This window comes from Xiphophorus maculatus, chromosome 17, assembly GCF_002775205.1.
Source record: "Xiphophorus maculatus strain JP 163 A chromosome 17, X_maculatus-5.0-male, whole genome shotgun sequence".
NCBI lineage: Eukaryota > Metazoa > Chordata > Actinopteri > Cyprinodontiformes > Poeciliidae > Xiphophorus > Xiphophorus maculatus.
Genome location: NC_036459.1, coordinates 15,913,767 through 15,939,879, shown reverse-complemented (window position 1 = coordinate 15,939,879; position 26,113 = coordinate 15,913,767). Strand labels below are relative to the sequence as shown.

The following is a 26,113-nucleotide window of genomic DNA, read 5'->3' as shown; positions in this document are numbered from 1 at the left end:
ACAAAAAAAAAATCTGTCATCTTTTAGTAAAACAAGAAGTCCTCAGGTCCTTTAGGTTCTCATCCGGACAAATCGATGCTGCAAACCAGCGAATCTCTTTTGTCATCCATTATTAAAAAATCTTCTAGGCATTCGTGATTGCAGGCTGAGAGCTATGCTAAATAGATTAGGATGAGTCCAGGGGATTAGGAATCAAAAGCAGGTCCTACACAACGGCTTTGCCAAGGTAATTTTTCTACATTAAATAGATCTGGAGCTGCAAAATCATGACAAACTTATTAAAGAAGCACTGGGGAGTGTGAATATAAACCATTTTCTTGTAGTTCCAGCTGGATGTTTAGAGTCCACTTTCCTGTTTGATGGTGAAATTCTACCTCAGTCTCTAGTCTTTTGTAGCCTCTAACAGCTTTTCTTCCAGAATTGATCTGCATTTAGTTCCATCATTCATCCCACTTATTAGGCTAAACTAGACACTAGTGGACTTTGTAATCAGGTAACTTCCGAGAGAAGTTGTTTGGGGTGGATTTAGGGGTATTTGAGTAAAAAAGGACTTGAGAATTTTTTTCAGCTCCTTTTACTCAATTTTCCCTACAAACAAACTCTAGTGCAACCTACCTAATAAAGACTTTCTAACCATGTACTACTTTCTGCCAATCTATCACATAAAACGGCAATAATATACAGTAAAGTCTGTATCTGTGACAAACTGTGTAAAAAAAGTGGCATAAATTGTTGCAAGGCGCTTAAAATGCACATCTTACTGAGATCAAAGTTGTAGAACGAGAAGTGCTAAAATGTTTAAGGAGCATAAAGTGGGGTAACCTCCGCTTTCGTTGTAAGACTACAATCCCAACGTGTTTCCTTATGATTATAAACACATTCAAGCATGGTTTTTATTAATATTCTTTGTTTTTCAACTGACAAACCACCTGGTTTATATGTCAGAACCCTGGAAGAGTGAAATTAACTGGCTTATGCTTATTTAGAGCAGGTGCAGCCTGCCTGCTACAACCCATGCAGAGCGTTGGCTTTGCTTTTTTTTTTTCTTCCCCAAAAAGCCCCTGACAACTAGAAACTCCTCACTTGCTGCAAACAGATGGCAAATTGTCTTACCTGGTTTCTGCCGTTGTCACAGAAGCAGAACAGAGGAGGGGGGTTCCCTCTATCGCAGGTCTTTCTTCCCTCTGCCAGTTGAGAGCGGCTGTAGGAGCAGCAGCAGTGTAGGAGCGAGCTGCTTTGTATCTCCAAAGAAGGTGTTCCCAGAGAGGAGGAGACGGCGGGTGCTCCGCTCAGCTGTCTGCGGGAGAGGAGGCTCTGCTCCTGCTGAGGCGCGGGGAGAGGTAGCGGGATGCGCAGCTCGGAGCGCCGAGCCCGTCACAGCGCTCTGCGGGGCACTGCAGCTGCCTGGGCGGACACGAGGGGGCGCTGATGTGCGACAAAATCCTGAAATACTGTCCCAGAGCGCTGTGCCCATTTACACTGGCAAGGGAGTGTCCCTGGAAGATGAGACAAAATTACAAGGTTAAAACTGGGGTATGACGTATCACGGGGACAGCAGTCTCCTTCCAATACAGTTATCTAGTTCAAGCCATTTTAACTTTAATGGTTGTAATAAAATGCCCAAACGTTCTTTCTACAAAAGAGGATATTAGCTAGGAAAAAAATATTTTGAAACAGAAATGTGTTCCTGCTGACTTGGAGACAGTACCTAGGTGAAGAAATCCTTCCACGGTTCTTTCTTTAATTACGAGAAGCGCTCTGTTTCAACATATTTACGTATGTACAACGTCTAAAGTCTAACACAATGAATAACTGATAGGGATAGGTAAAAGTATTGATTTGTCAATGCACTGTATTTATTAATTTTTTCCAATTCAATATCGATTAGCTCCCGTAGCCACCCATGGGGCTCGCGCCATAATGAACTTCCGAGAGTCGCGCGCCCTGTCCAGGAACGTTTAAGATAGTTAGTTCATTTTGCTTCTTCCTACGTTTAACCAAACACCAGTTGGATAGAGAAGCAGACTGGACAGTAGCAAGTTTGATGAGCTAGCTAGCGGAACCCCTAGCGCAATTTATTTACCATTCCACACCAAGGAGGACTCGTGGCTCGAGACCGCTCAACTCAGTCTCAGTGTCGTATATTAAACGATAGACACAATAACATTTATTTATTATGTCTATATGAAACACCTGGATGTGAAGTCGTCCTCTTCTTCCTGGCATGTCACTTCTTGAGTTCATTAGTAGTTGGTAAACGTGTATTTTGGTAAGCATTACCACCAGCAAATGGTGAAATGTGGCTCTTTCTCTGAGTTTTATTGACTGAGTACTGAGTTTTATTGAATTCAATTTTATTGACGGTTGGCAAACCAACTTAAGGTGCATTTACCGCCACCTATCGGACTGGAGTGTGGAAGTCAATTAAATTAGAGGGAGTTTACCAGTATACTACATCAGATACATATAAATACTGTTAAACAGTCTCGTATTTTTAAAAAAAATTAAAATTTAAACATTTTATCAAAGGTGTAGTCTTTTTGTATATTCAGCAGGCCTAACTGAACAATAAGACTGCACAAAATTACCATATTAATAATATAAATGTGGTATTCTGAGTCCTACCTTCCTGTGGTCCCTCACATCATATGGTTTTAGATTTAAATATGAACTTGTTGCAGAAACCACTCTAAAGCCTGAAAATGGTCAAACCTTTTTTGTTTGTTTTGGTTTTTGTTGTTGTTGGGTTTTAAAAGGGTCGATTTATTGGTCTATTACTCTCCTAGATTTTTTTTTTAACGTCAATAAAGAGTTGGAGATGGGTCTGTCATTAAGCTGGGATGCATCTAAGATGCACTTTACCCAGCAAACATTTAAACCATGCAGGACACCAAGAAACCAAAGTTTTGGGGCTATAATGTGAACATTTATAAAAGCTCAAGTGATCTAAATCATTTTTGCTAAGTACTGTAAATTATGCAGCATTGAAACAAGGTCAAATTTTGTGATGTCCATGCTTTGGTGGGATCAAAATTTATCTTAAAAAGCCAAGTCCGCACCAACATAAATGAAAACATACCGTTGTAAAAATTTAGAGTAAAAGGATAAACATGGATTCTTGGACAGTTGATAGAACGATTTGAACTCAAGAGCTGTTTTGACGGTACATTTTTCTGGCATTTTTGATCTACTCTAATCTGACATTGACAGAACTGACCTCTGACTGTTATTGGTCTCAAGGCTGTTACAACTGCCATCCTCGAACCTGTCACAGAGTGCTACACTGGTCTATCACTGGTCTTTAGAATCATGAGCAAAGATATTCCTCTGTGTTGCAATAAAAAAAGTGGTCTTACTAGGGTCTTTGTGACAAAATAACCTTGTTATGACATCCAGCAGTCATAGTTCTTATTTCCTTTGCTCACAGTACATTCTGTTACAGGGCTACAAAATAAACAGATTTGCAGAAACAATCTCATGGAACAGCAGCATCTGAATAGATCATCCACATTTAACCTTTAACATCTGGTGTTAAAGTTTAAAGGAAATTAGTGACAGTTTAATTTGATCCTCTGTGTTTGGTTCTTGTCAGCAAGGTTTAAGACATTCAGATCTTTGTGTGGTATAAGTCTGAGGGCAAAAAAATCTTTGAAATATTTGTTCTGAAAGGCAAAAATGCAAAACTATAGTTTCTATGAGCAATTTCTTTGGAATGGATTGCAAGCATCACTTGCATTCTGTACGGATACCCTCAAAAATCCTTACAATAAATCTGAAAAGAAATATCCACAGTTTCAATAAAGGTTTACTGGGTTCAGTTTTGCCTTTTACCATGATTGGGACTGAACTGCTTCTGTTCAAGTGGGACATCTTGTGGCTCTTTTAAGACATTACACCCTCTGAACTAGGGGTGTCAAACTCCAGTCCTCGAGGTTGAGTGTCCTGTAATGTGTTCAACACATCTGATTCAAATGGATAGATTACAGCAGAGACACATCTGAAAGTTGCAGAAAACCTATGTTTTAAACCAATTACACCATCAAAGGTTCTCTCAATACTGCTTAAACTGGCATTAAGTATCTTGAATTACATTAAGAAGGGGAGGGAAGCCTTTGTCCATCAGTGCATTCAGGACTTTCACCTCTAATTAATACAATACCACCAGCAAACAGGTGGAACATGCCTCTTTATGAATCTGACTTGTTTGTCCAGTACGACCCGCAGATGCTTGAGTAGATTGTTCCCCACACTTGTTACACAAAGTTTGAGTTTGGTGACCTTTGAAGAGAACATTGTTCCACTGAGCAAGACTGATGAGTCATGCTGATAGGACTGACCTTTCAGGTGACCGGGGGAACAGAACAGTCTACACCAGTCTACACTCCTCACAATCCCCTCATTTGATTTTTTTAAATGTATATATGTAATGAATATTTTATCTTTGCTGGTGGGTATTTTCTACATCTTTTATGAGGAATTCCCACCATTGTGCACAAACAAGTTGCCTCACCAAATAATATCTAACAACTAGCTTGAGTAAAATGTGTTGGTTTTCTTTACTTGAGGACTGACATGTTTGCTAATATAATAATAATGAACAGAAGGTGGTAGCAATGTTCCTCTGATCAAGTCTACCTGGTGATGAACTTACCATAAAGTTAGGTTACTACATTCCCAAAGATCACCATTGGACTTTAGTCTTTCAACTGTGGAGTCCTTTAAGTGATAGCAGACCAATTTTGTAAGAGTCTTTATGTGTCTCTGAATTTTCAGTTCTGAGTCCATCAATACACCCAAATTTCAGACCTCATCACTAGTTTCTAACTATAATAATTGGAGTTGTGTGCTGATTCTAGATCATTCCTCTTTAGATCCAAAGATAACTTTAGTTTTGTTCCTGTTCAGCTGAAGAAAATTATGGCACCTCCATGCATTGATTTGTTCGAATTTATTCAGTGCTTGGATGAGTTCAAAGTCATTTGGTGACATTCTAATGTAGAGCTGTGTATCGTCTGCATAGTTATGGTAACTAATCTTATTACTTCTTATAATCTGAGCTAGCAGGAGCATCTATATATTAAATAGAAGGGGCCACATGATTTGAAATCTGAGGTACCCTTTATGTGACTTTGGTCTGCTCCAATGAGAAGTAACCTATTGACACAAAGAAGTCCCTACTCTTTATGTAAGATTGCTGTGCCTCAACTGCTGTACCTGGGAGTCCAACCCAACTCTCCAGTCACTTTAATATGTCATAGTCAATAGTGTCAAATGCTGCACTGTGGTTCTTCCACAGTCCGTATTAATACGGATGCCATTGAACACTTTGAAGTCTCCGTACTGTGGTGAGAACGGAAACCAGGCTGAAAGACATCAAAGCAGCTGGTCATTGTTAAGAAACTAATTGTTGAAGCAGCTTCTTCAATCATTTTACTGAGTTAGTTTAGTTAAATATTACAAGGAGCAACTGCCATAGTAGGTAGACTAATAAGTCAGCACTAGCAAGAAGATTGTGGCAAATTTGCAGTTTCCTGCTTTGTGTTGATGAGCAACTCCAAATGTACAGCCAACAATAACTTTGCTGTTGGCCTTTAGTTAAATACAGGTTTACTCATATGACCTTTATGGTGCAAACTAATAGGTCTGATCTATGAGACTTGAATGGTTTAACAAGTATTTGGGGAAAAGTGAGTGATGACAACATTATGGCCTATGGCGTTTGGGTGGAAGATGAAGCAGATTACTAAGCATATCTATGTCAAGTTAGTTTCACTCTAGAGTAGAACATCTGGCTTTAGTGTAGCAAATTAAACAATCTTTTATGTCACCATATAAAGTGTATTCAAGAAACATCTACTTTGGAACTATATGTATAAATCCTGATAGTATTGTGTTTCATTTAGCTAAAAACAAAAAACCTAGCCTGACAGAACTACTATCATTCACAACTGACTGACAAAACACATTCTGTTGATGAATGAAAGAGTCCATTGTTAAACTCCTGATTGGAAATTTGACTTGTACAGTTTTAAAAACTTGGTGTACTCCAAGATGACATCAGCCTCAGTCAAAAGCCTCTGACGGCCCAGGTCGTAACTCATGTGCTTAATGGGCACACAAAATTCAATTTGACTCCAACCTGTGCCCAGTGCAACTTTATCAGAAATGCCAAGATGTTTCCACGACGTCCAACTTCTACATACGGACGACTGGATTGTTCTGCAGGAGTTTGGTGAGGCTTTCTGTTGAAGAAAACAAAGACGCTGACAAACTGACCATCAACACTTAAATCAGGAGCTACAACAAAAGCTGAAAGACATGATTTTATCGTTAAGTAGGTCTGGTGATGTGTGTTTACTCCCCAGCATGCAGTTAGACCTCAGCTGAAATACATCAGCTCCCCCTGCAGGGTGTTCCAGTTCCAGACAAACGCCTCCTTGATGGATGAGGCATTGGTGGCATTCAGGCAGTAGATCTTGTAGAAGTTTGTAAGTCCCACTACTTGATCTTCTCCTCCAGCATCAACCAGATTTAAATCCTGTTCTGAAGAGACAAAGAGAAGTGTCACGAAACAATTGAAAAAATTGAACCGGGCCAGTAAAACTTGTTTCTATTTCTCACCAAAAGTAGGAAAGAAATTCCCAGCTGCAAATTTGTAGACTGTGTCATTTTGGTCCACTCCCCAGATCCCTGCCTGTCAACTGGTTCTGAAAGTGTTTCAGGGGAGTTAATGGAAGGATGACATTTTTTCTGTTTCCTATACTTTAACAAGGTCTTGTTGCTTTAGTGGCAGCACTTAATTATTTCGTTACAAAAATGCTTCTGGGTTGGCAGGTACTCTTTGCACAGTGTTCCTGATCTAGCATTGTTTCCCAATATCATAACTTTTGCGTCATTCCACAAGTACCTCTAGTTCTTGGGAATTTTTCTCCGGACCTTTTTGTCAACAACAAATTCACTTTCATAACCTTTGTGCTCAACACTAATGGGGATGATCCATGACACTTTACTGGTTGTTCTGTCTGTCTAGTTGTAGCTGTTTCCAGCTGGTTCTTCTTTCTTGGGGCTCGGCGACTTCTTCGGTCAGTGACTTTAGTGTCAGGTCTAGGTGTTGGGTTTTAAGGGTTTGGCTGATTCTTCTGGGCGGTGGAGGGTTGGAGCGCTGGTCACCAGCTCCTGCTGGTGAGCCTCATCTATGAGGACCTTTCAAATAAAGAGAACTCTATAAGCCAACTTACATCTCAAAGTCTCCGACCATCACATTTCACTCTACGACCTAATGGTTTATAGTGAATCAGAGGAGCCAACTCCCATCAAATGAGATACTAATGCGCTAATAGAAAAGTTTACAGAACTGTCATGGGGAAAAAAAATACTCTAACAAAAATCTGGACGAGAAGACGTAACAAATATATTAAAACTTTACAAAGGGAGAAGAAAAGTAGAGAGCCAAACGAGTCTGTGGAGTCTGCTGTAGCTAGCAGGCCATTCTGGCTGCCTTTTATAGGCTTTGGTCGGTAGATCTCGTAACAGCAGATTGTCATTATTTCTGGACTTTTCCCAGCAAATGGAAGAGAGGCTTTATTGAACTGTAGGTGTGATGTTGTGGATTTTTGTACAACAAGGATTTTGTGAAGTTCATAAGAGGTGGCCTTAGTATTTGACTTTTGGTAAAAAAATAAAATAAAAAAAAAGTAGGAGCTGTGTATGATGTTAAAGAGCATATTTTTTTATATCTTCCAGGTTGGGAAAGTAACACAAAGATTAGTCCCAAGAATCAAACACCCATGCTGTTTAAGACGCTCTAAATGTTTCAAAGTTTCAAAACTTCAAATACAAAGGCAATGCAATTCGACTATTATTAGAAGAATGTTGATCAGGATGAATACAAGGTTAATGGAACTTTATTGCATAACGTACCACATTATTACATTATCATTTAAAAAAAAAAAAGCGACCTCCACATTTTGGAATCATGCACGATGCAACAGAAACTATTACAATATGTGTTCAAAGATTTTACTACATTTTGCATTTTACATACTGTGGTTGTAAAAATGTTTCATTACATATTAAAGCCAGAATTTATTACATTATTTACATATTGAGGCGTTAAAATGCCGCATTACAAACCTCCTACCATGGTTAAACAGGAGGCCCAGGCTGTTCTAAGGCTGATGATAAAGCACACATAGGATTGAAGCAAAGAAGTCATGAAAAGAGAAAAGGTTCAAATGAGGACTTCCACCTGGTTACTTGGTGCATTTCACAATGAAACCTGTCTCACTCACAAGCCACAGATACCCAAGGTCATAGCTGGCGTGTTTGATCTTCACAGACATTTCAATTTTCTTCCAACCTGTGCCCTGTGGCACTTGGCCAGAGATGCCAGTTCTGGAAAGGAGAAGGTGCTTTTTAAAGTAAATTATCTCTTTACTTTCCACATTTGGAACACAAATGTATAGGTGGGCTTTACCTTTCGAAGAGCTGTCCATCTCGATTTACAACAAAGACATTTCTGTCACTCCCAACTTCGACACTGATTGCCGCTCCACCTATGCGGTTCCATACAGGCTCGTTGCAGGAGTTTGACATTTGCTGTCAAAGTAAACAAAGATGGCAACAAGCCCATCGGTGAATATTATAGCAGGAGCTACAGCAAGAGCTTGAAGACACAAGTTTACCATGAAGTAGATCTGTTCTTCTGAGTTCACACCCCAGCATCCAGTTGGAGCACAGCTGTAATATATCAACAAACCACTCATGGTGTTCCAGTTCATGAGCTCCTTTATGGATGAGGCTCTGTTGGCATTCAGGCAGTGGATGCTGTCGCTGATGGTAACTCCTACTATCTGACCTTGTCCTCCTGCATCTACCTGCTTTAACTCCAGACCTGAAGACACAAAGAACAGCATCACCAAAAAAGAATGAAAATGGGAACAAGGCCCAACTTGTAAAATCTGGCTCTGAAACATAATACTCACCACGAGTAGGAACGAAATCAGTGGCTACAAATTTATAGACTTCATTCTGCCGGTCGACTCCCCAGATCCCTGGAGGTCCCACTGAGACATGCTTAAGAGGCACAGAGCCCAGTTTGGACCAACTTGATCCACTCAAGAAGAAGGCGTTGGAGTTTTTGTCTGTCATCACAACCATCCCCTGGCCAGCATCGATCTGGGCTGCAGGAAACTGCTGCGGAGCAGCGCTGCAGGTCCAACCTGTAGAGAAGAACCAACTCATAAAATAAAGCCATAACACACATTTTGTGCATAAATTTGCCTTTAATGTCATTTTCTGTCAATCCTTCACACAGCCATGACCTCCTGATAGCAAAGCAAAAACTATTTGAACAAGGTAGGATGTTTGGGAGGCCCAAGGCAGGCCTTTGGCTTCACTCCATGGCCCCTGAGGCTGGACACAGCCAGGAAATTCTAAACCAGGGGTCTCAAACTCCAGTCCTCGAGGGCCGCAGTCCTGCAATGTTTAGATGTGCCTCTGCTGCACCACACCTGAATAGAATAATTGGGTCATTAAGGCTCTGGAGAACTGATCTACACAAGGAGGAGGTAATTAAGACATTTCATTCCAGTGTTTTGTACCTGTGGCACATCTAAAAACTGCTGGACTGCGGCCCTTGAGGACTGGAGTTTGAGACCCCTGTTCTAAACCAACCTCAGGTTTATTGGACAAAACAGGCAAGTGGTCGACCAATGCATAGGGTTTTTCTTAAAAACTAAATAGTTATCACTTTCACTGATATGGGTTTTTGTATATCTTTTTTTTTTTTAGAACCGAGCACACATAAGCTCTAAAGTCAGTTTATTCTGATTTTATTACTAGATAATTCTAGCTAATAACAATCTAATAATAATCTACAGTAACTAACACTAACTTTATACAAAACTCCAACTTTTGTGGAAAATTTCTTTACTGACTTGAATGAGCTTCTATCTCTCATATGTATTGATTATGATTGTTTAATAATTGTCAGTGATTTCAACATTCATGTTGACAACCCCCAAGACAGAGGGGCAAAAAAGCTCGCTAATATTTTAGAGAATTTTGGTTTAAGACAACATGTCAAACAAGCAACACACACTCAAGGACACACACTGGACCTGGTTATCAGTAAGGGTGTGAATCTTTCCTATCTCTCTGTAACTGATGTTGCCCTGTAGGATCACTTCCTGTTATCTTTAAAAGTTCTTTATCTTTTAACTCACTTGGACAAACAGCAACCATCACAAAACGTTCTCTCACTGAAAACACAGCAGAAACTTTTCATCAAATCTACTCTTCTTCCTCACCCTTAAGCTGTAATGATGTAGATAAGTTGGTAAATGATTTTCAGTCTAAAGTTTCAGATATTATTGATTCCATTGCCCCAATTAAAATGAAGGTTGTGTCTGGTAGGAAGAAATCTCCATGGAGGAATGCACAAACAGTTAGATCTGCAAGACAACTCTGCTGTAGGGCAGAACGAAAATGGCGTAAAACTCAACTCCACGTTCATTGTGACATCTATAAAGAAAGACTACGTAACTTTCATTTAACACTAAAACATGCAAGAGAGGCTTTCTTTGCAGATGTCATAAACAAAAACATTAACAATGCTTGAGCTTTATTTGCAACAGTTGACAGAATCACAAACTCTCCTGTGACGTTACCGCATGAATTCCAATGTATTGCCGCCTGCAACCAGTTTTCCAGCTTCTTTTCAGAGAAAATTAAAAAAATCAGAGCATTAATCTGTACATCCACTATAAAGTCAGTACCAATGCTGTGGCCCAAACAAAACAAATACAGGAAAAATGACCCAATTTCAACTATTTAATTATAAAACCTTACAGGAAATTATAAGTCAACTAAACTCCAGTTCCTGCTGTCTGGATGTCCTAGATCTATAACTCTAGAACATTTCTTTAAGAAAGTTCTGCCTGTTATTGCTGCTGATCTGATCCAAATAGTAAACTCATGGCTCTCATCAGGCGTTTTCCCCCAGGCTCTGAAAACAGCAGTAATCAAACCACTTATAAAAAAGAACAATCTGGACAAATCACTAATGCAGAATTACAGGCCGACCTTTGACCTCCCATTCATTAGCAAAGTTATTGAAAAAGCTGTTTAAACAATTAACTAGCTTCCTAACAATAACCAACTGCTTTGACTACTTCCAGTCTGGTTTCCATGGTTACCACAGCACAGAGACCGGCCTAGTCAAAGTGTTCAATGACATCCATATAAATACGGACTGTGGCAGAACCACAGTGCTGGTTCTGTTGGACCTCAGTGTTGACCATGACATATTACTGAATCGACTGGACAGTTGGGTCGGACTCTCTGGTCCAGTGATTAACTGGTTTGAATCCTACATAAAGAACAGGGATTTCTTTGTTTCAATTGAAAACTTTTCATCAAAGAGGTCAAAGGTCACATGTGGGGTACCCCAAGGTTCAATCCTAGGACCCCTTTTACTCAATAGTTATATGCTCCCACTAGCTCAGGTTATAACAGGAAATAATATTAGCTACCATAACTATGCAGATGACACACAGCTCTACATTATGATGTCACCAGGTGACTCAGAGCCCATCCAATCACTGAACAGATGCTTAGAACAGATAAATGTGTGGATGTGCCAAAACTTTCTCCAGCTTAACAGAAACAAAACTGAAGTTATTATTTTTGGACCTAAAGAGGAACGATCTAGAGTTATAGATCTAGAGTCAATGCACAACTTCAGTTATTACAGCTAAAAACCAGCGATCAGGCCTGAAACCTGGGAGTAGTGATGGACTCTGACCTGAACCTCCAGAGTCACATAAAGACAGTTACAAAGTCGGCCTTCTATCACCTGAAGAACATTTCCTGGATTAAAGGACTAATGTCTCAGCCAGATCTAGAGAAACTCATCCATGCGTTCATCTTCAGTCGTATTGATTATTGCAACAGCGTCTTCACAGGTCTGACTAACAAATCAATCAAACAGCTGCAGCTGATTCAGAATGCTGCTGCTCGCGTTCTCACTAAAACCAGGAAGATAGAGCACATAACACCAGTTTTAAAGTCCCTCCACTGGCTCCCTGTAGCTCAAAGAATAGACTTTAAAATACTGTTAGTTTATAAATCACTGAACGGTTTTAGTACCACAATACATCAAAGATCTGCTGATGTTGTATCAACCTTCCAGACCTCTCAGGTCTTCTGGTTCTGGTCTGCTCTGCATCCCCAGAACCAGAACCAAACAAGGAGAAGCAGCATTCAGCATCTATGCACTACAAATTTGGAACAAACTTAAAGAAAACTATAAAACAGCTGAAACACTGACTTCCTTTAAATCTCGACTAAAAACCCACCTGTTTAGGATTGTATTTGAAATGTAATCAATTACAAATTTAATGATGGAACTTGACTTAATGTCATGTTTTGATTTCTGATTCTATGTTGAAATTGCACAAAAATCTGTGAGGGACGACAGAGTCCCAGAGCAAAATTCCGTGAGAGGTGTACGGAACCTGGTGCCAGAAGAAAAACGGCGAGTGACTGAAGGTCACTGCGCGTAACACAAACCCTGTAAATTCTAGACACTAACAGGTACCATAGAATTGCACAAAAATCCGTGAGGGACGGAGGAGTCCCAGAGCGAAATTCTGTGAAAGAGGTGTATGGAGCCTTGTGCCAGAAGCCCATTAAAATGCTGTCTACATCGTTTTAAACTGTGTGATTGTGATTGTGAGTGGGAATAAAAATAGCAACAGGTATGTTGTTCCATATAACACAGTAGGAGTGTAACAGGTAAACCTTCTATGGATGCAAACTCGACTAACACCCACCTGTTTAGGATTGTATTTGAAACTTAATCAATTACAAATTTATTGATGGAACCTTGACTTAATGTCATGTTTTGATTGTTGGTTCTATGTTACATGACTTTGTGTTTCTGTGTTTGATATGATGTAAAGCACTTTGAAATGCCTTGCTGCTGAAATGTGCTATACAAATAAAATTTGATTGATTGATTGATTGATTGATTGATTGATTGATTGATTGATTGATTGATACAGACTTAACAAAGTGGTGCTAGGTCCACAGATAAATCAGATTTTTACATAACACCGTAAACGAAAGGTCAGATCTACTCCAAAGTGATTTAAAGAATAAAAAATGCACATTTCCAGCTTTCACTAATCACTTTGTTACAGTTTTCTAACAGTTGACACTGACGACTCCTACACCAGTCCTCTAGTCCTGCTTACTGTGTGTGATGGCAAGATAACTACAGGTCCTCTTGGTGGTAAGTGGTTAGAAGTAACAGACAAGTCATGTCATGTTTTTACCCCAGTCCAATGGAACGTCATGCTGACTTTGTTAAAACTAATTTCTCAACCTTGAATTTTTTTTCACCACTGAATAAATGTGCCCAGATGAAAGGTTACATATTCCTGTCTAATTAGAGGAGCGCTGTTATGTATTTTTTTCAGGCACATAGTGCCATTTTATTGCACAATCAATTACTGTAACTTTCAGTTGGTAGAAACATTCTGAATATATCAAACATGATTTAACACAAATCTGACTTGGAAATGTAATGCCTTGAAATCGGGCCTCTCTGTTTTTTCCCTTGTCTCTTCCTGCCTGTTTTGCGGTCGTCACAATGAAATATTTCAAATATTATCATTGTGATTATTATTAAAATGCTCATTGCCAAGCAATACAGCTGCAGTCAAGTTAGTATCGCGACATCTGAAATAGAAGTCACATTGTTTGACCGTGGCAGCTCCACACTCCATCAAAAGTGAGTTGCCACTCACTTTTGATATGAGTGGCAACAGTGTTTATAGTTTTTGCATTCTGTTGCACTGGGGACCCACGCAAAACAAAAACCTAAGCTGTCCAACGATCTAAAATATTAATCTTAGTGATTTCAATACGATTTTTTGCTATTTTGACAAACCTCCAGACGATTGTAGTTCTTTAACCATTTCGGTGAGGTTCGCTTTGAGAGCGGCAGACAGCTTGTCATTGGTGTCCTCGGTCAGGCTGTGCTTGATGTCGGAAAGATGTGCTGCCAGGTAACGAGCTGAAATATACCAACAAACATGTTTGTGAAAAGAGGAATCATCTTACTTTCACTTGAAACTTAGAAAACAGCTTAATAGCTGTGGTCGTATTCATGCCTGTGCCTGTAAACTGTTGTGTATGCGGTTTTAAAAACAGGAATAGCATGTCAACTCAAACAGAGGCGAATGAAGAAGAGCTGCCGCTGCGTTCTGCGGAAAGCCCAACGCTGAAAACCAATCAAACACACGGCGTACTTATTTTCACTAAGCTTTGTCCTTTAAAACCCTGGTATTTAGTTCATTTGATTTCAGAAGGGGCTGATGACATTAGTATTACTGCAGCATAGAGTATTTAAGATGAGTAGAAGAAGACTCACAGTATACGCCGAGGGCGATGAGTCCAGCCAGCAGTACAACGTTCAGGATTCCCAGAAATATAATAACTTCTAGGTAAAGTCTCTTCTTGGAGCTGCTTGAACCTTAGCAAGCAAAATTAATATTATTAATATTAACTTAAAAAAATAATAATAATGATAAAATACATAATGCATTTCTCTGTTATTTCATTCTTACCTCTGTTCTTACATGTAGGAGTTTTGTAAACGGGTTCATTAGGATCCAAATTCCCATAAGTTCCTTCCATTGCTTGATGCTCAGCGCTGGTCGTCTCGCACCGACTATAAAATCTGCTGCAGTCGTTACGCTAAGTGAAAACTGCAGAAAAGAGCTATGTCACCTGATGGGAAATACCATGATTAGAGATAATGGGCAGAATAAAGAAACTTGTGACCACAGTTTCAACATAAGCTTCCTGAAACTTATTGATTTCATAAGTGCAGATTTGGTTTTGCTCTGAGTTTCCTCGGTTTTGAGTAAAATTGTTTTGTATCTTTCAGCTCTTGAACTAAAGATACCTGTAACTTGAGACTTTTCTTTGCCGTTTCCCTCTTGCTAAGTTTGCTCCCTACACGCCGTCGGAAAAGTAGGTCCCAGATATTCTCACTTTTTAATCTTCTGTATAAGAGGTTTAGTTTTAAAAGAATCAACAACTCACTGCGTTTCATTTACTTTGTACTTTTAAAGCAAGGATCTTTATCGTGTTGTCGTGTCGACCAGTTTTGGGAGTGCATCAGGAGATTTAAGGAGGGGGAAAGTTTGTTCGTTTAGCAGGATGTCGTTGTTGCACTTAATTATTCCTTTACAGCAGGGGTGGGCACTCCTGGTCCTCGAGGGCCGGTGTCCTGCAACTCTTAGATGTCTCCCTGGTCCAACACACCTGAATCCAACAGCTGAATCTCCTCCTAAGTGCAGTCAAGTTCTCCAGAGTCCTGTTAACGACCTCATTATTTGACTCAGGTGTGTTGAAGTAGAGATGCATCTAAAAGTTGCAGGACACCGGCCCTCGAGGACCAGGAGTGCCCACCCCTGCTTTACAGTGTGATGGTTTTATCAACAAGGGAAAAAATGCTCTAGGTTGGCTGGGGCACCAGGCACAGCTCTACTGATCCAGCACTGTTTATTCATGACTATTATTATTTTTTCGTCACTTCAAAGAGTCTAACTTGTTGCCACGGGTTTTAAGATCCTTTCTGACAAACATCTTGAATCTATGGAAGAGGTTAAAAAATATGCATTTACGTCCAACACTGGATGTTCATCAGAAGAAATCATGTTTATGAATTTAAAAATAAAAGAAAGAGTGTTTTCTAAATATGCTAAATATCCATGCAAGGGTCAAATACATGTTACTTTGATATAAGACAAAGCTTTTTTCTACTAGTAAAAGACCAAAGAAATGTTTATTATTTTCCTTTTGCCTCACTTCAGATTTTGTTTTTTAACAAAGAGAAATAAAATGTCATGAAACTTGAATTTTATTAATTATTCGTTTCATGAACGAATGAGGTTTAAAATCAAACACAACAGTTTGATTTTATTCCCTTAATAAAATCATCATGCACAAGCTATATATTTTTGTGATATTACATATTTTTTCGGGTGATATATGCCATGGAGGAGAAAAAAGACATTGAAAATAGAAGAAATCAGCGAGTGAGGCAATGTTTATATTTTAAGTGTCACCCAGAGCCCCAACTTGAACGTAATAGAGAATCTGTGCAGGATAGTTGAAGATTAGGGTGAAGGCAAATTGGCAACATTTTAAAGAGTATCACACACTTTTACTAGGTGTTGTTAGCCTAGTTAAAGTAATCTGGGATTTAGCTTTTCCACCTACACCAACATTTCCAAACATGTCTGAACTTGTTCCCATCAGCTTCACCTGATGCTCATCACTAATGAGTCAAGAGAAAGAACAAAAAGCCATGCACTTGGCAGAAACTCTGGCTGCCTTTATGTGACGCTTTACACCAAGAAACACATGAACAATACATTTCTTTTTCCAAGTCAACTTGAAGTAAATGCATTTGAATTGACACTCTAATCACTCAGCATTCATTCATCTGTCCATCCATCTATCTCTAGCAGGGACAGGTCGTTTGGTTATGTTGTGTGAAAATAGAGGGAACAGAGAATTTATACTGAAGTGCAGTATAAATTTGGTTTTCTTGAAGTGAAGTTGTATAAGATATTTCAGAAAACAATACATTAGAAGCTTTTTCCGTCCATAGTCAGAGTCCAAGTGCTCGAATTTGGCGTATCAAGTGGATATTATGCAAACTACAGGGGTTCGCGTTCTCTCCCACATTTATTTGCATGCAGAGCGGGACCTCTAGTTTCCCTCCCGCTGCAACTTTTCGCGCTATGGTTTAGGTATTGGCAGCGCCATCCGTGTAAATCCCCACGTGGCAGCTCTCACTTCCATCTGTCATTCAGTTTCATCCGTTGATTGCATCCCACTGCAGAGACAAACGCCACGTTGATTAGTTAAAATCAGAGGCTTTTGTAGGCCATGCGTCTCTGTGGGAATTGGAAAGAAGCAGCAGTGCAACCCAAAACTATCTGCAGAAGAGCAAAGATTGTTGGTAAGGACGATGAGTTACTCTTTTCAAAGCCCTGGCGTCCAAATTGTATGTATGTGTACGAAATAGTTATTTTTGTCGGACAAATGTCCCCTAATTAATAAAGGTAATAACCATGAAGAAAGTATTTAATAGAACGACGTGATTTGGAGTATTGGTAGTGTTTTTGTTGCAAACTCAACGAAAAAAATTAAGCATTACTGACGGATTTTAACAGTAATTCACTGATATACGTTATAATACTTTTTTGTTCCCAATATTTTGAATGCGTTTCATAGCTCATCATAAACAAGATCATAAATACTCTGTGAAGCAACTTTGCGGGCTTTTTCTGGAGATTGGGTGTGTGTTCGATATGGCTGAATATCCCGTTTCCACACAAAAAAAACGCACCTGTCACATGGCCATAGGTCTGGTCGACAGATGCGGTTTTTTGTATAAATGGGATCTTCGACGACATCCTAAGTTGGGAAGCAGGGTGCGAAAACACGTAGAGAGTGAGACCTCTTTTCTTTTTTTTTTTTCAAAACCTATCTTGAAATGAGCGCGCCGGCTGCCCCGCCACCAAAATCAAAGGCGTGGTCGTTCAGCCTCTCACTCCCTAGGAAGCGCAGAGCGCAGTGCTGTTGATTGGCTGGAGCTCGGTGACGACACCAACCAACGCGGTTCCCGATTGGCTGGAGCAATCCAGCTGCTACAGAGCGCCAGAAAACAAGCTTGAGCGGGTGTTGCTGTTCAAGCGGGGCAGCAGTACACGGTGTCCGCTCTCCGGATGACACGCAGGACACGCATACGCGGCTAGGAGTTGCCCGCTAATTTTAAAGAGGGAAAGAAGCGGCTATGCTTGGCTGAAGCAGCTAACGCCGTGACAAGACTGTGACCCACATCGGAACCCATCATTCATTTCAACGGTCACAAAAAGGTGAATAATTGTGCATTTCTTCCAGTTGCTTCCTGTTATCTGTGTCGTGGTATGCTGCTCCACTGACCTAATACCTTCAGCTAAGTTGATCATTAAAGTTATTTTTGATTTCTTTTGCTATGTGTAAGTCACAAATAAAGTATTTTTAGTTCATAGGTAGCTCATGTAGTGCAAGTAATTGGGATTAATTTAGCCGAACTGGCCCTTTTCTGGTTGATATCGTTAGCGGTATAAGTTACGTTTCAGATCGGATTGAACTTTGATTTGTTGCAGTGTAATAACACATTAAGTTTCCATCACATGGCACGGGTTATATGTCAGCAGGTTAAGCTTAAAACATGGTAATAAGGGAGCGAATTAGCTTGCTGTTAGCCCGCTAGTTACCAGATGTTTGCGCCAAATTCTTCTGAACGTCTCGCCTGACATTAAAGCTACTGTTCCGCGGCGGGTTTCTTTATTACTAACCAACGTACAGTGACGATAAAACCGATGGGTAGCGACGTATGGATCACATTTGGAGGATTTGCTAAAACAAAAGGTTTTCAAAAGCACACAGAAGTGCCATTCCTGGTTTACGTTCAGTTGGGTCGATGACATCACAAGAGGGACGATCAAGTCAATACGCTGGAGTTTTGATCAACTTGGAGATTTATTCTCAGACGTCAGAGTTGAGATCTGTGCATTAAATCGCATCCGAGTCCAGAGGGTTCTAGTTGCAAATCGAGGAAGACGGTGGAATTGGCTTCCTGTTGTAATTGCACAACGAGGCTCTCTGGACGCCCTGTGAGATCAGAAATCCAACAGGGAAACCCAGAAGTCGCTGAACTCCCAAGTTCACTATCCAACATGCTACGCGTTTGAAATGTTAAAGTTGTAGGTGTAAACCAGCGATGCACAATATGACTAGTATTTATCGCAGCGTTTATTCGTTTTTCTTGCCCACAGCCGTCTGAATTGCTATGAAAAAGTGCAATTTCTCTCCGCGATTAATAAAGTATTTTTGAATTTGAAACAAACAAACAAAAAAAAAAGGCTGTTACATAGGTAATAAACTGCAACAAAATGTTGCTTTGTGAATTCAAGTCTGAGCACTGTTACTTTTTTTTGGCAGGTTTTCCAAATGGAGGTGGAATGCCTGGCACTGAAAGACCTCACAAGTGTGGGGAAAAGTTTTTCTGTTCCTAAAGAAGATGGGAGACAGGGTGAAAAGGTGGGCTTGGGTGTGCTTTTTACTGTTGAATCTACGCCTAGTCAACTGCATCCAGTAAAATCCGGCAAAACGTTTTCAATCCAACTTTGAGTTTACGCAAACGCACAACGAGCACAAACGTTCCCGATTCTCACCAAACTCTCTCTGTGTTGCAGGAAAACGTGTGCTTAGAGAGGAGGAGGTCCACCCCGCTGAAACCGTCAGAGTCCGGCGTTCCCGTTTTCCTGGTGAGCCGGAAGGCGTCGACCTCCGACCTGGCCCACATCACTCCCATCAAGTGTGCGGGCCTGGCCGAGCCGTGGTCGCCCACGGCCAACCTGAAGGTGCTCATCAGCGCCGCCAGCCCGGACATCAGAGACAGGGAGATGAAGAAGGTTCTGTTCAGACCTATAGAGAACGACGTGGACCAGGTGGTGGACTCAGAACCAGCGGTGGAGGATGCAGAGGTAGAAGACCCAACTCAGGTATTTGAACCCTGGAAAGATTGGTACTGAGCTCAAACTTGATAAACATGACGTATTAAGGGATGGAAAACAATCATGGAGTCTTATTATATATACGTATATATATATATATATATATTTTTGTTTGTTTTCTTAGTTTGAAGGGGCTTTTGAGGAGGAGGATGCAGAGAAGAAGCCGAGCAGGAAGGAGAAGAGCCTGGGTCTGCTTTGCCAGAAGTTCCTGGCTCTTTACCCTGATGACCCACCAGCCCACAGCCCCGTATGGATCTCGCTGGATGAGGTCGCAACCAATCTGGGTAAGTGCAAGAAAGCGATCAGAAGAGCAGCTTTACCTTTTTACAACCCGGGGCTGTTTTCATAAATTCCACTACGGCTGTCAGGAGTGGAGCGCCGACGGATCTACGACATCGTCAACGTGCTGGAGTCGCTGACCATCGTGGGCCGGATGGCCAAGAACAGCTACACCTGGTATGGCCGACAGCGGCTGTGGAGCACGCTGGAGGTGCTGCAGCGGAGGGGCCGGGAGCAGGGCTACCACCTGCAGATGGACCTGCCCGCCGAGGCCAGGAGGTCCGGACTGAGCCGGGAGGAAGATGGAGGGGATGGAGACTCAGGAAATGGTAAAAAACAAAAAAAGACAATCAGAGAAATACCAATGTTTTAGGCATTTGTTGATAAATTTATATTTCCTCTTCTCAAATAGCCTGAGTGTGAACTTAAATCTGCTTCGTTCTGCAGCCGGGGGCAACAGAAAGGACAAATCTCTGCGCATCATGAGCCAGAAGTTTGTCATGCTCTTCCTGGTGTCCAAAACTCAAACCGTTACCCTGGACGCGGCGGCCAAGGTCCTCATCGAGGAGAGCCAGGACTCCTCGAGCCACAGCAAGTACAAAAGTAAGAAAGAACCACAACGCGTCGCACTGTTTTGGTCCAAAATCGGAATACAGCCTAAAAATGTTTCATTTTCTTTACCCGTATAGCCAAGGTGCGGCGTCTGTATGACATCGCCAATGTGCTGACCAGCCTGGAGCTCATCAGGAAGGTTCATGTCAGAGAGGAAAGAGCCAGGAAGCCGGCCTTCAGGTGGCTGGGGCCCGTGAAATTCAGCAGCTCTGGAAAAATGGGTAAGAGTTAAAGAGAAGCTCAGAGACAAAGCTCAAAGAAAATATCTGATCATCTGGATTTTACTGATGGAAAAGTGGAAGGAAAGATCTGCTGAATGGAATCAGCTTATTTTAAGCTTGAGTGGCTATGAAATGAAAAAGCTCATCAAACCTGGTCGCACTAAGAACAACACTTTTAAATGCGGACATTGCAACTAAGTGAAGAGGACTCAAAATTAGCTACTTTTAGTTATTAAGGCATGTAGCAAACCAAACTATTTCCTGTGACATTTTCAAGCATGTCTCCTGTTCATGCAGGTTGTGAAGGAGAGCAAAACTAAGAGATAACAGGAAGTAGGGGCGCACCGACTGCAGTTTTCTGGCCGATCGCCGACCTTTAAAAAGATTTGGCCAATAACAATTTATTTTTGCTGAAAAGTTTATAAATGTAGCTATAAATATAGCTAATATATTAAAGTCGCTAAGCTGGTGACTACAGCGGAGATTCTGTTGTTAGCCGCCCATGTGCAGATGTGACCTTGTGGGTGGGTTTGTCGGGTTGATTTTAAGACTTTTGCTGAGGTAGGTAAGATCGGTTTCTTAAGTATCGGCTGATCTCCCAAAGTTGAAGAAATTGGGCCAATTTATCAGTTGACCTCTAACAGGAATGCTAAACATAGTACAGCAAAGTAGATCTTTTTATGGAGAAACACAAAATGCAGAGTTTAGTTAAGGATTTACATTCTCCAAAGAATTCACACAGTTTCAGTAATGCTAACCATGCCATTATAACTAATTTAAGATGCTAAAGCCATCATGAAATATGAACCCTATAATTACTTAGCCTTTATTTTAGAGTAGTAAACCTGCTTCACAGCTTTTGGTCAAACATCAGAGCTCTTCAAGGTAAATCAGAACCAAGCTTAAAAAAAACAATCGGAAGCCGGCCATAACATTCTGATTGGTGCATCTGCATCAGACATGCATGTCCAAAGCTTTGCCTAAATTCCGGTACCGTGCCATTGTTTTTTTGTTTGTTTTTTTTAACAGAAAGCTCCTTGGATGTCGCACAGAGCGAGGCCGCAGCGAGCGAGGACTTCAGGAAAGGAAAGATGGCACGCCATTCCTCCTTCACCGTCACACCTGCTGCGGCCGGCGTGCAGCGGCAGGTCAGCTCCGCCCCCAGCAGCCCGCGCCACCACCTAGCAGGTACCAATCACATGAGGATGCTGGCTTTGACTGTTTTTTTTTTTTTCTTCCAATTATTATTCTTTTTTTAGCTCAGAACATACAATTAAACTTGATATTCTGCACGCTGCAGGTATCCAGAATCACTCTTTGGATTACTCAAGAACGACCACGACCAACGGTCCCGCGTGTCAGCTGCAGTGTGGAGGCAGCACAGAGTGAGTTCGTACCAAAACATTCTGAAACGTTTTGAGTGCGCCTTGTAAAAGAATTTGTATTATTTCAATTTTTGTCACATTTTGTTGCGTTACAACCAGCGTTCGATGCCTTTTGTTGAGATTTTATGAGACGAACCAACAGGAAAGAGTAAAGCAGAAGGAAAATTAAACTAGTTCCCATTCGGGTTTTGATTTGGACTTTGACTAGGCAATTTTAAACATACAGTATTGTTTCTGTCCAGCAGTTGCCTCAGCGTGCCGCTGTACGCCCAGCTCACACACACCGCCAGCAGCTCCCTGCCCCCGGCCTCCACTCAGCCCTGCCCTGAGCACCTCCTCGTCCCCTCCCCGCACTGCCTGGCCTACCTGCCCAGCCTCTCACACCCCTCTGTCGTCATGCTCTACAAGCCGCCGGAGCAGCAAGAATGGGCGCCTGAAGGTCAGAGGTCAGCCAAGATGGAGTCTGAGGACGAGGGGAAGAGGAGAAGAGTGTCGGGTGAAGGTGAGGAGGAGGAGGAGGCGGTGTTGAAAAAGAAGAGCAAATCTGGTTCAGAGACGTCTGAAAAGGTGAGGGGACAGTTTGTGGCGTTTTGGTTAAATCCTGTAGAGGTCTCTGGTCCACACATCCTTAAAAAGTCTTCAATTCATGCATCTAAAATTAATTAAAATATCTTAAATTTATTTTAAATAAACAATATGCTAATCACAGGTCTTACATTTTGTGGTGGCAGGATTATTTAATCTCGTATAATCTATGTAGTCTTTTTTTTTTCTTGTGGGACTTTTTTGTCAGGCAAACTTTGAAGCTGCTTCCTCATTGTGTTCTGTGACTCGAGGCGGTTGAAGTTACTCGTAAACTTGCTGCTAATATACCGTTGCTAGCTAGCAAGGAACCATTGGCAGGAACCATTGGTTAGGGTCCATTTCTTTTGTACATTTCTGACATTATACGGGTCTTAAATTTCATTCCTAATGGTCTTACAAAGGTTTTTAAAAGTCTTTATTTTGAATTGGTGAATCCTGCAGAAACCCTTTATGAAAGTGTCATCCTAAATCCCTGTTTTTGTTTCTGCGCAGATCGGAGCTCAGTCTCAAAGAGAAGCAGCAATGTTCTCAGAGACCTGCAACACTTCTGCTGTATCGTGGCCCTCTGGCCAGCAGAGGGCCACAGAGAGTCGTGCTGGCAACAGCATTGGGGAGAACACACAGCCATCACACTACCTCTACGTCCCCAACAGTGCAGGTAAAACATGCCACACTCAGAGAGCAGGCATTAAAAATATGAACGTTTAAGAATAAAGAAATTATAGGCTCCCTTCTTCTCCGTGTCTCTTATTCAGGATTAAACAACTTCAACTTCCTTATCCCCGCTGGACAGCCTGCAGCCAACATGTCTCTCCCTCCCAGCAGTGTGCCCACCATGGCTCTGCCGTTCGTCCTGGTGCCTTCTGCCGCACTCTCTCACTACCCCCTGGTGGCCGGTGGCGTACAGCAGACGCAAACGTCCGATAATCCCAGCGGTCTGCGTTTCAGTCTGCCCACCATGATGTCCCCCGCCGCCTTCATGGTGGGGACGGCGCCTCATAGCGTAATGGAGGCGTCAGACGTCAGCGTGCAGCATCTTCCATCGCCGGTCGCTCCGGAACTGGGCAGGCACCATGTGTCGGCAGCGGGGACGCCGCGCTCTCCCGCAGGGCCCAGACAGAACGTCGGCGTCAGCACACCAGAACCTTCGGTACGGACCGGCTGTAGAACCTCCGTCTTTCTCTTTCTCCTGCTTCCGTCTTCAAATTCACTCGTACCGAATTATGATGCTGCATGTTACATTTTTTTTGTTGGTCAAAAAGTTCTGTTTGGGTCTGGTCCAAACAGAACGCTTCCTTCCAATGGCTTGAGTGAACTAAACTATTGCTTTATGTACACACCATCATTATGGGTTCTATTTGAAAGGTTACACAGTCAAAAATAATCTGGATTATTTAACCTGTCAGATGAAAAATAAAATTGGAGTTAACTTCTCAAAGTCATATTTTCATCATGTTATTCATATTTTTAATAAACGTTACAACTCCAAGTATCTAATTAGCCAGATAGGTATTTTGCTCCTAACTAAATACTTGGAGGTAAGTTTTTACCTTACTAATTAAATATTTTTGATACGGATCTAAACTTTTAGCTCCAAGCTAAATTTTTAGTTTGCTCAGTATGTATTTGGTTTGAAAATAAATATTTAGCTTGCTAATTTAGTTTGAAACCGTGACATTTATTAATTAAATAACAGGCCAAATTATCGCTGGTATTTTTTTTTTGACAGTTTTATCTTAATAAATGACACTCATACCTCCAGTCACATCTTTCTTCTGCTCTCTTTTCACAGACTCCACATACACCCAAGGAAACCACAGCTTCCTCTTCCAAAGAGTTCTTCCAGACCCCAGGAACTCTGGGAAGTGTAGTGAGTGCCGTGCCAGCCGCGCGGAAAAGAGGCTCCGCCCAGAGGAGACTGGACGTCGGCCACTCCGCGGCGCCATGAAGGGATGAGCGTTTGCGTTTAGGCAGCCACTTTAAAGTGGGGAAACATTAAGGAAAGCTTTTGGTGCTCACGTTACCTGGAAACAAAGGGGAGAAGAAATGTTTTTAGCAAAAAGACTGAAGTTTTTGGTTTTTTTTTACTATGTATCACTCTGAAGATATTAGCAGATCAAATGTGCCTCGAGGTTCGATTCCAGGACATTTTACGGTAAATTAGCCAAGCAGTATTGCCAATCTACTGCCCTCTCGTGGTGGGGATTGGTAACTGCTCTGTTTTGTTTTTTAATTCAGCCTTAATATTCCCTCCCATACATGATCAAGCTACCTAATTCTTCCTATTTTATGTATAAAAGCCCAACTAGTATTTATACTTTAGCTAATATATGTTAATTACAGAAGCTGTAATGGGACACTTAGCTTTCTTTTAGCACTAAACATTTATACGTAATATGCATTTAGTTTTAAAGAGATCTTTAGCTGGCCCCCATTGTATTGTGTTACATGAAGAAGGTGTAATAGGAAATCTGCTCTCGGTTAGCGGTAGGAACGACCTCGTTTTAGACATTTCTGTACAAATCACTAAAGCCTTAAATGTTTACAGCCTTTCAAGTTGATATTACTCTTCAGGAGGATGTTACTTATTTTATTTTCAGGGTAAGCCTCAAAAGCCCAGCGCTAATACTAAGAAAGAAATGTGACGATGCTCTCAGGTACTTGAATACTGGTACTGCATGAAATGTATTTATATCAGAGTACTGTAAAAGACGTACAGGGGGATCGATCTTGTGTGTTTTTAATCTTTGTCCTCACATATCCAGCAGCCTTACAGTGTTGGATGTTGACAGCTGAGATAAGAATGTTGTCTTTAACCACTGGTTGGTCTTGCTTTCAGTCAACCCAACAGAAATCCTGGTGCTTATTCAGGACTTTGTCACACCACTCTAACCAGTGGGTGTGTGGGTCTCTATTTTACAGGTTAATGTCAGTTGTTAATATTCCTGAATAATAGCAGGTGTTGACGAGCAGAATGTGGGTTTCTGTGTTGCTCTCTCGCTGTAGCGCTGCTCTCCATAGTTCTGGGAGTGTACCGGTTTTTCGTCGATGCATTTCACAAGCTTCAATTTTAATAAAATGTGGTGTTTTTTTTTAGTTTTGTGTTCCATGTGTGTTTTCATTCCAACATTCCATTCAGCCAACAAGCAGTTTTGTTGTTTGTTTTTTTTATCAGAAGACAATAACGTCTTAACTTACTGAGAAACGGCGGTATTGCATTGTGTTAAAACGCCGTGTTCAGTTTTTTTATGCCGAACCGAGGCTCGGTGCTGCCGCGTGCCGTTACGTCACACTCCGGCCGTGGTGACGAAGCTGCTCTGTCAGGTGCGCTCCGCCCTCTACGTCAGAGCTGACAGTAAATGTGAGCTGAGCTCACTCC

General features: G+C 41.3%; 2 protein-coding genes and 1 pseudogene across 3 annotated transcripts; 1 reads left to right on the top strand and 2 right to left on the bottom strand.

The window, feature by feature from the left end:
• Positions 1-1,289: 1,289 nt before the first annotated feature.
• On the bottom strand, positions 1,290-8,143 carry LOC111611877 (annotated as a pseudogene).
• On the bottom strand, positions 7,895-19,400 carry LOC102222520 (fish-egg lectin-like). Its single transcript, XM_005801199.2, has 8 exons — positions 19,311-19,400; positions 14,637-14,777; positions 14,441-14,542; positions 13,958-14,083; positions 8,985-9,221; positions 8,685-8,893; positions 8,477-8,598; positions 7,895-8,394 (listed from the first exon to the last, which is right to left on the bottom strand). The coding sequence occupies exons 2-8, from the start codon at positions 14,704-14,706 to the stop codon at positions 8,253-8,255; spliced, it is 1,008 nt and encodes a 335-aa protein (XP_005801256.1). The 5' UTR covers positions 14,707-14,777; positions 19,311-19,400; the 3' UTR covers positions 7,895-8,252.
• On the top strand, positions 17,373-25,830 carry e2f7 (E2F transcription factor 7). Of its 2 annotated transcripts, none has more exons than XM_023349989.1 (13): positions 17,373-17,966; positions 19,078-19,176; positions 19,332-19,640; positions 19,777-19,936; positions 20,021-20,260; positions 20,379-20,534; positions 20,621-20,764; positions 21,794-21,952; positions 22,065-22,149; positions 22,395-22,716; positions 23,227-23,392; positions 23,490-23,884; positions 24,527-25,830. In XM_023349989.1, the coding sequence occupies exons 2-13, from the start codon at positions 19,087-19,089 to the stop codon at positions 24,680-24,682; spliced, it is 2,382 nt and encodes a 793-aa protein (XP_023205757.1). In that variant the 5' UTR covers positions 17,373-17,966; positions 19,078-19,086; the 3' UTR covers positions 24,683-25,830. The 2 variants fall into 2 exon arrangements, with proteins under 2 accessions (XP_023205757.1, XP_023205756.1); XM_023349988.1 differs by having other exon boundaries at positions 22,392-22,716.
• The last annotated feature ends 283 nt before the right edge of the window (positions 25,831-26,113 follow it).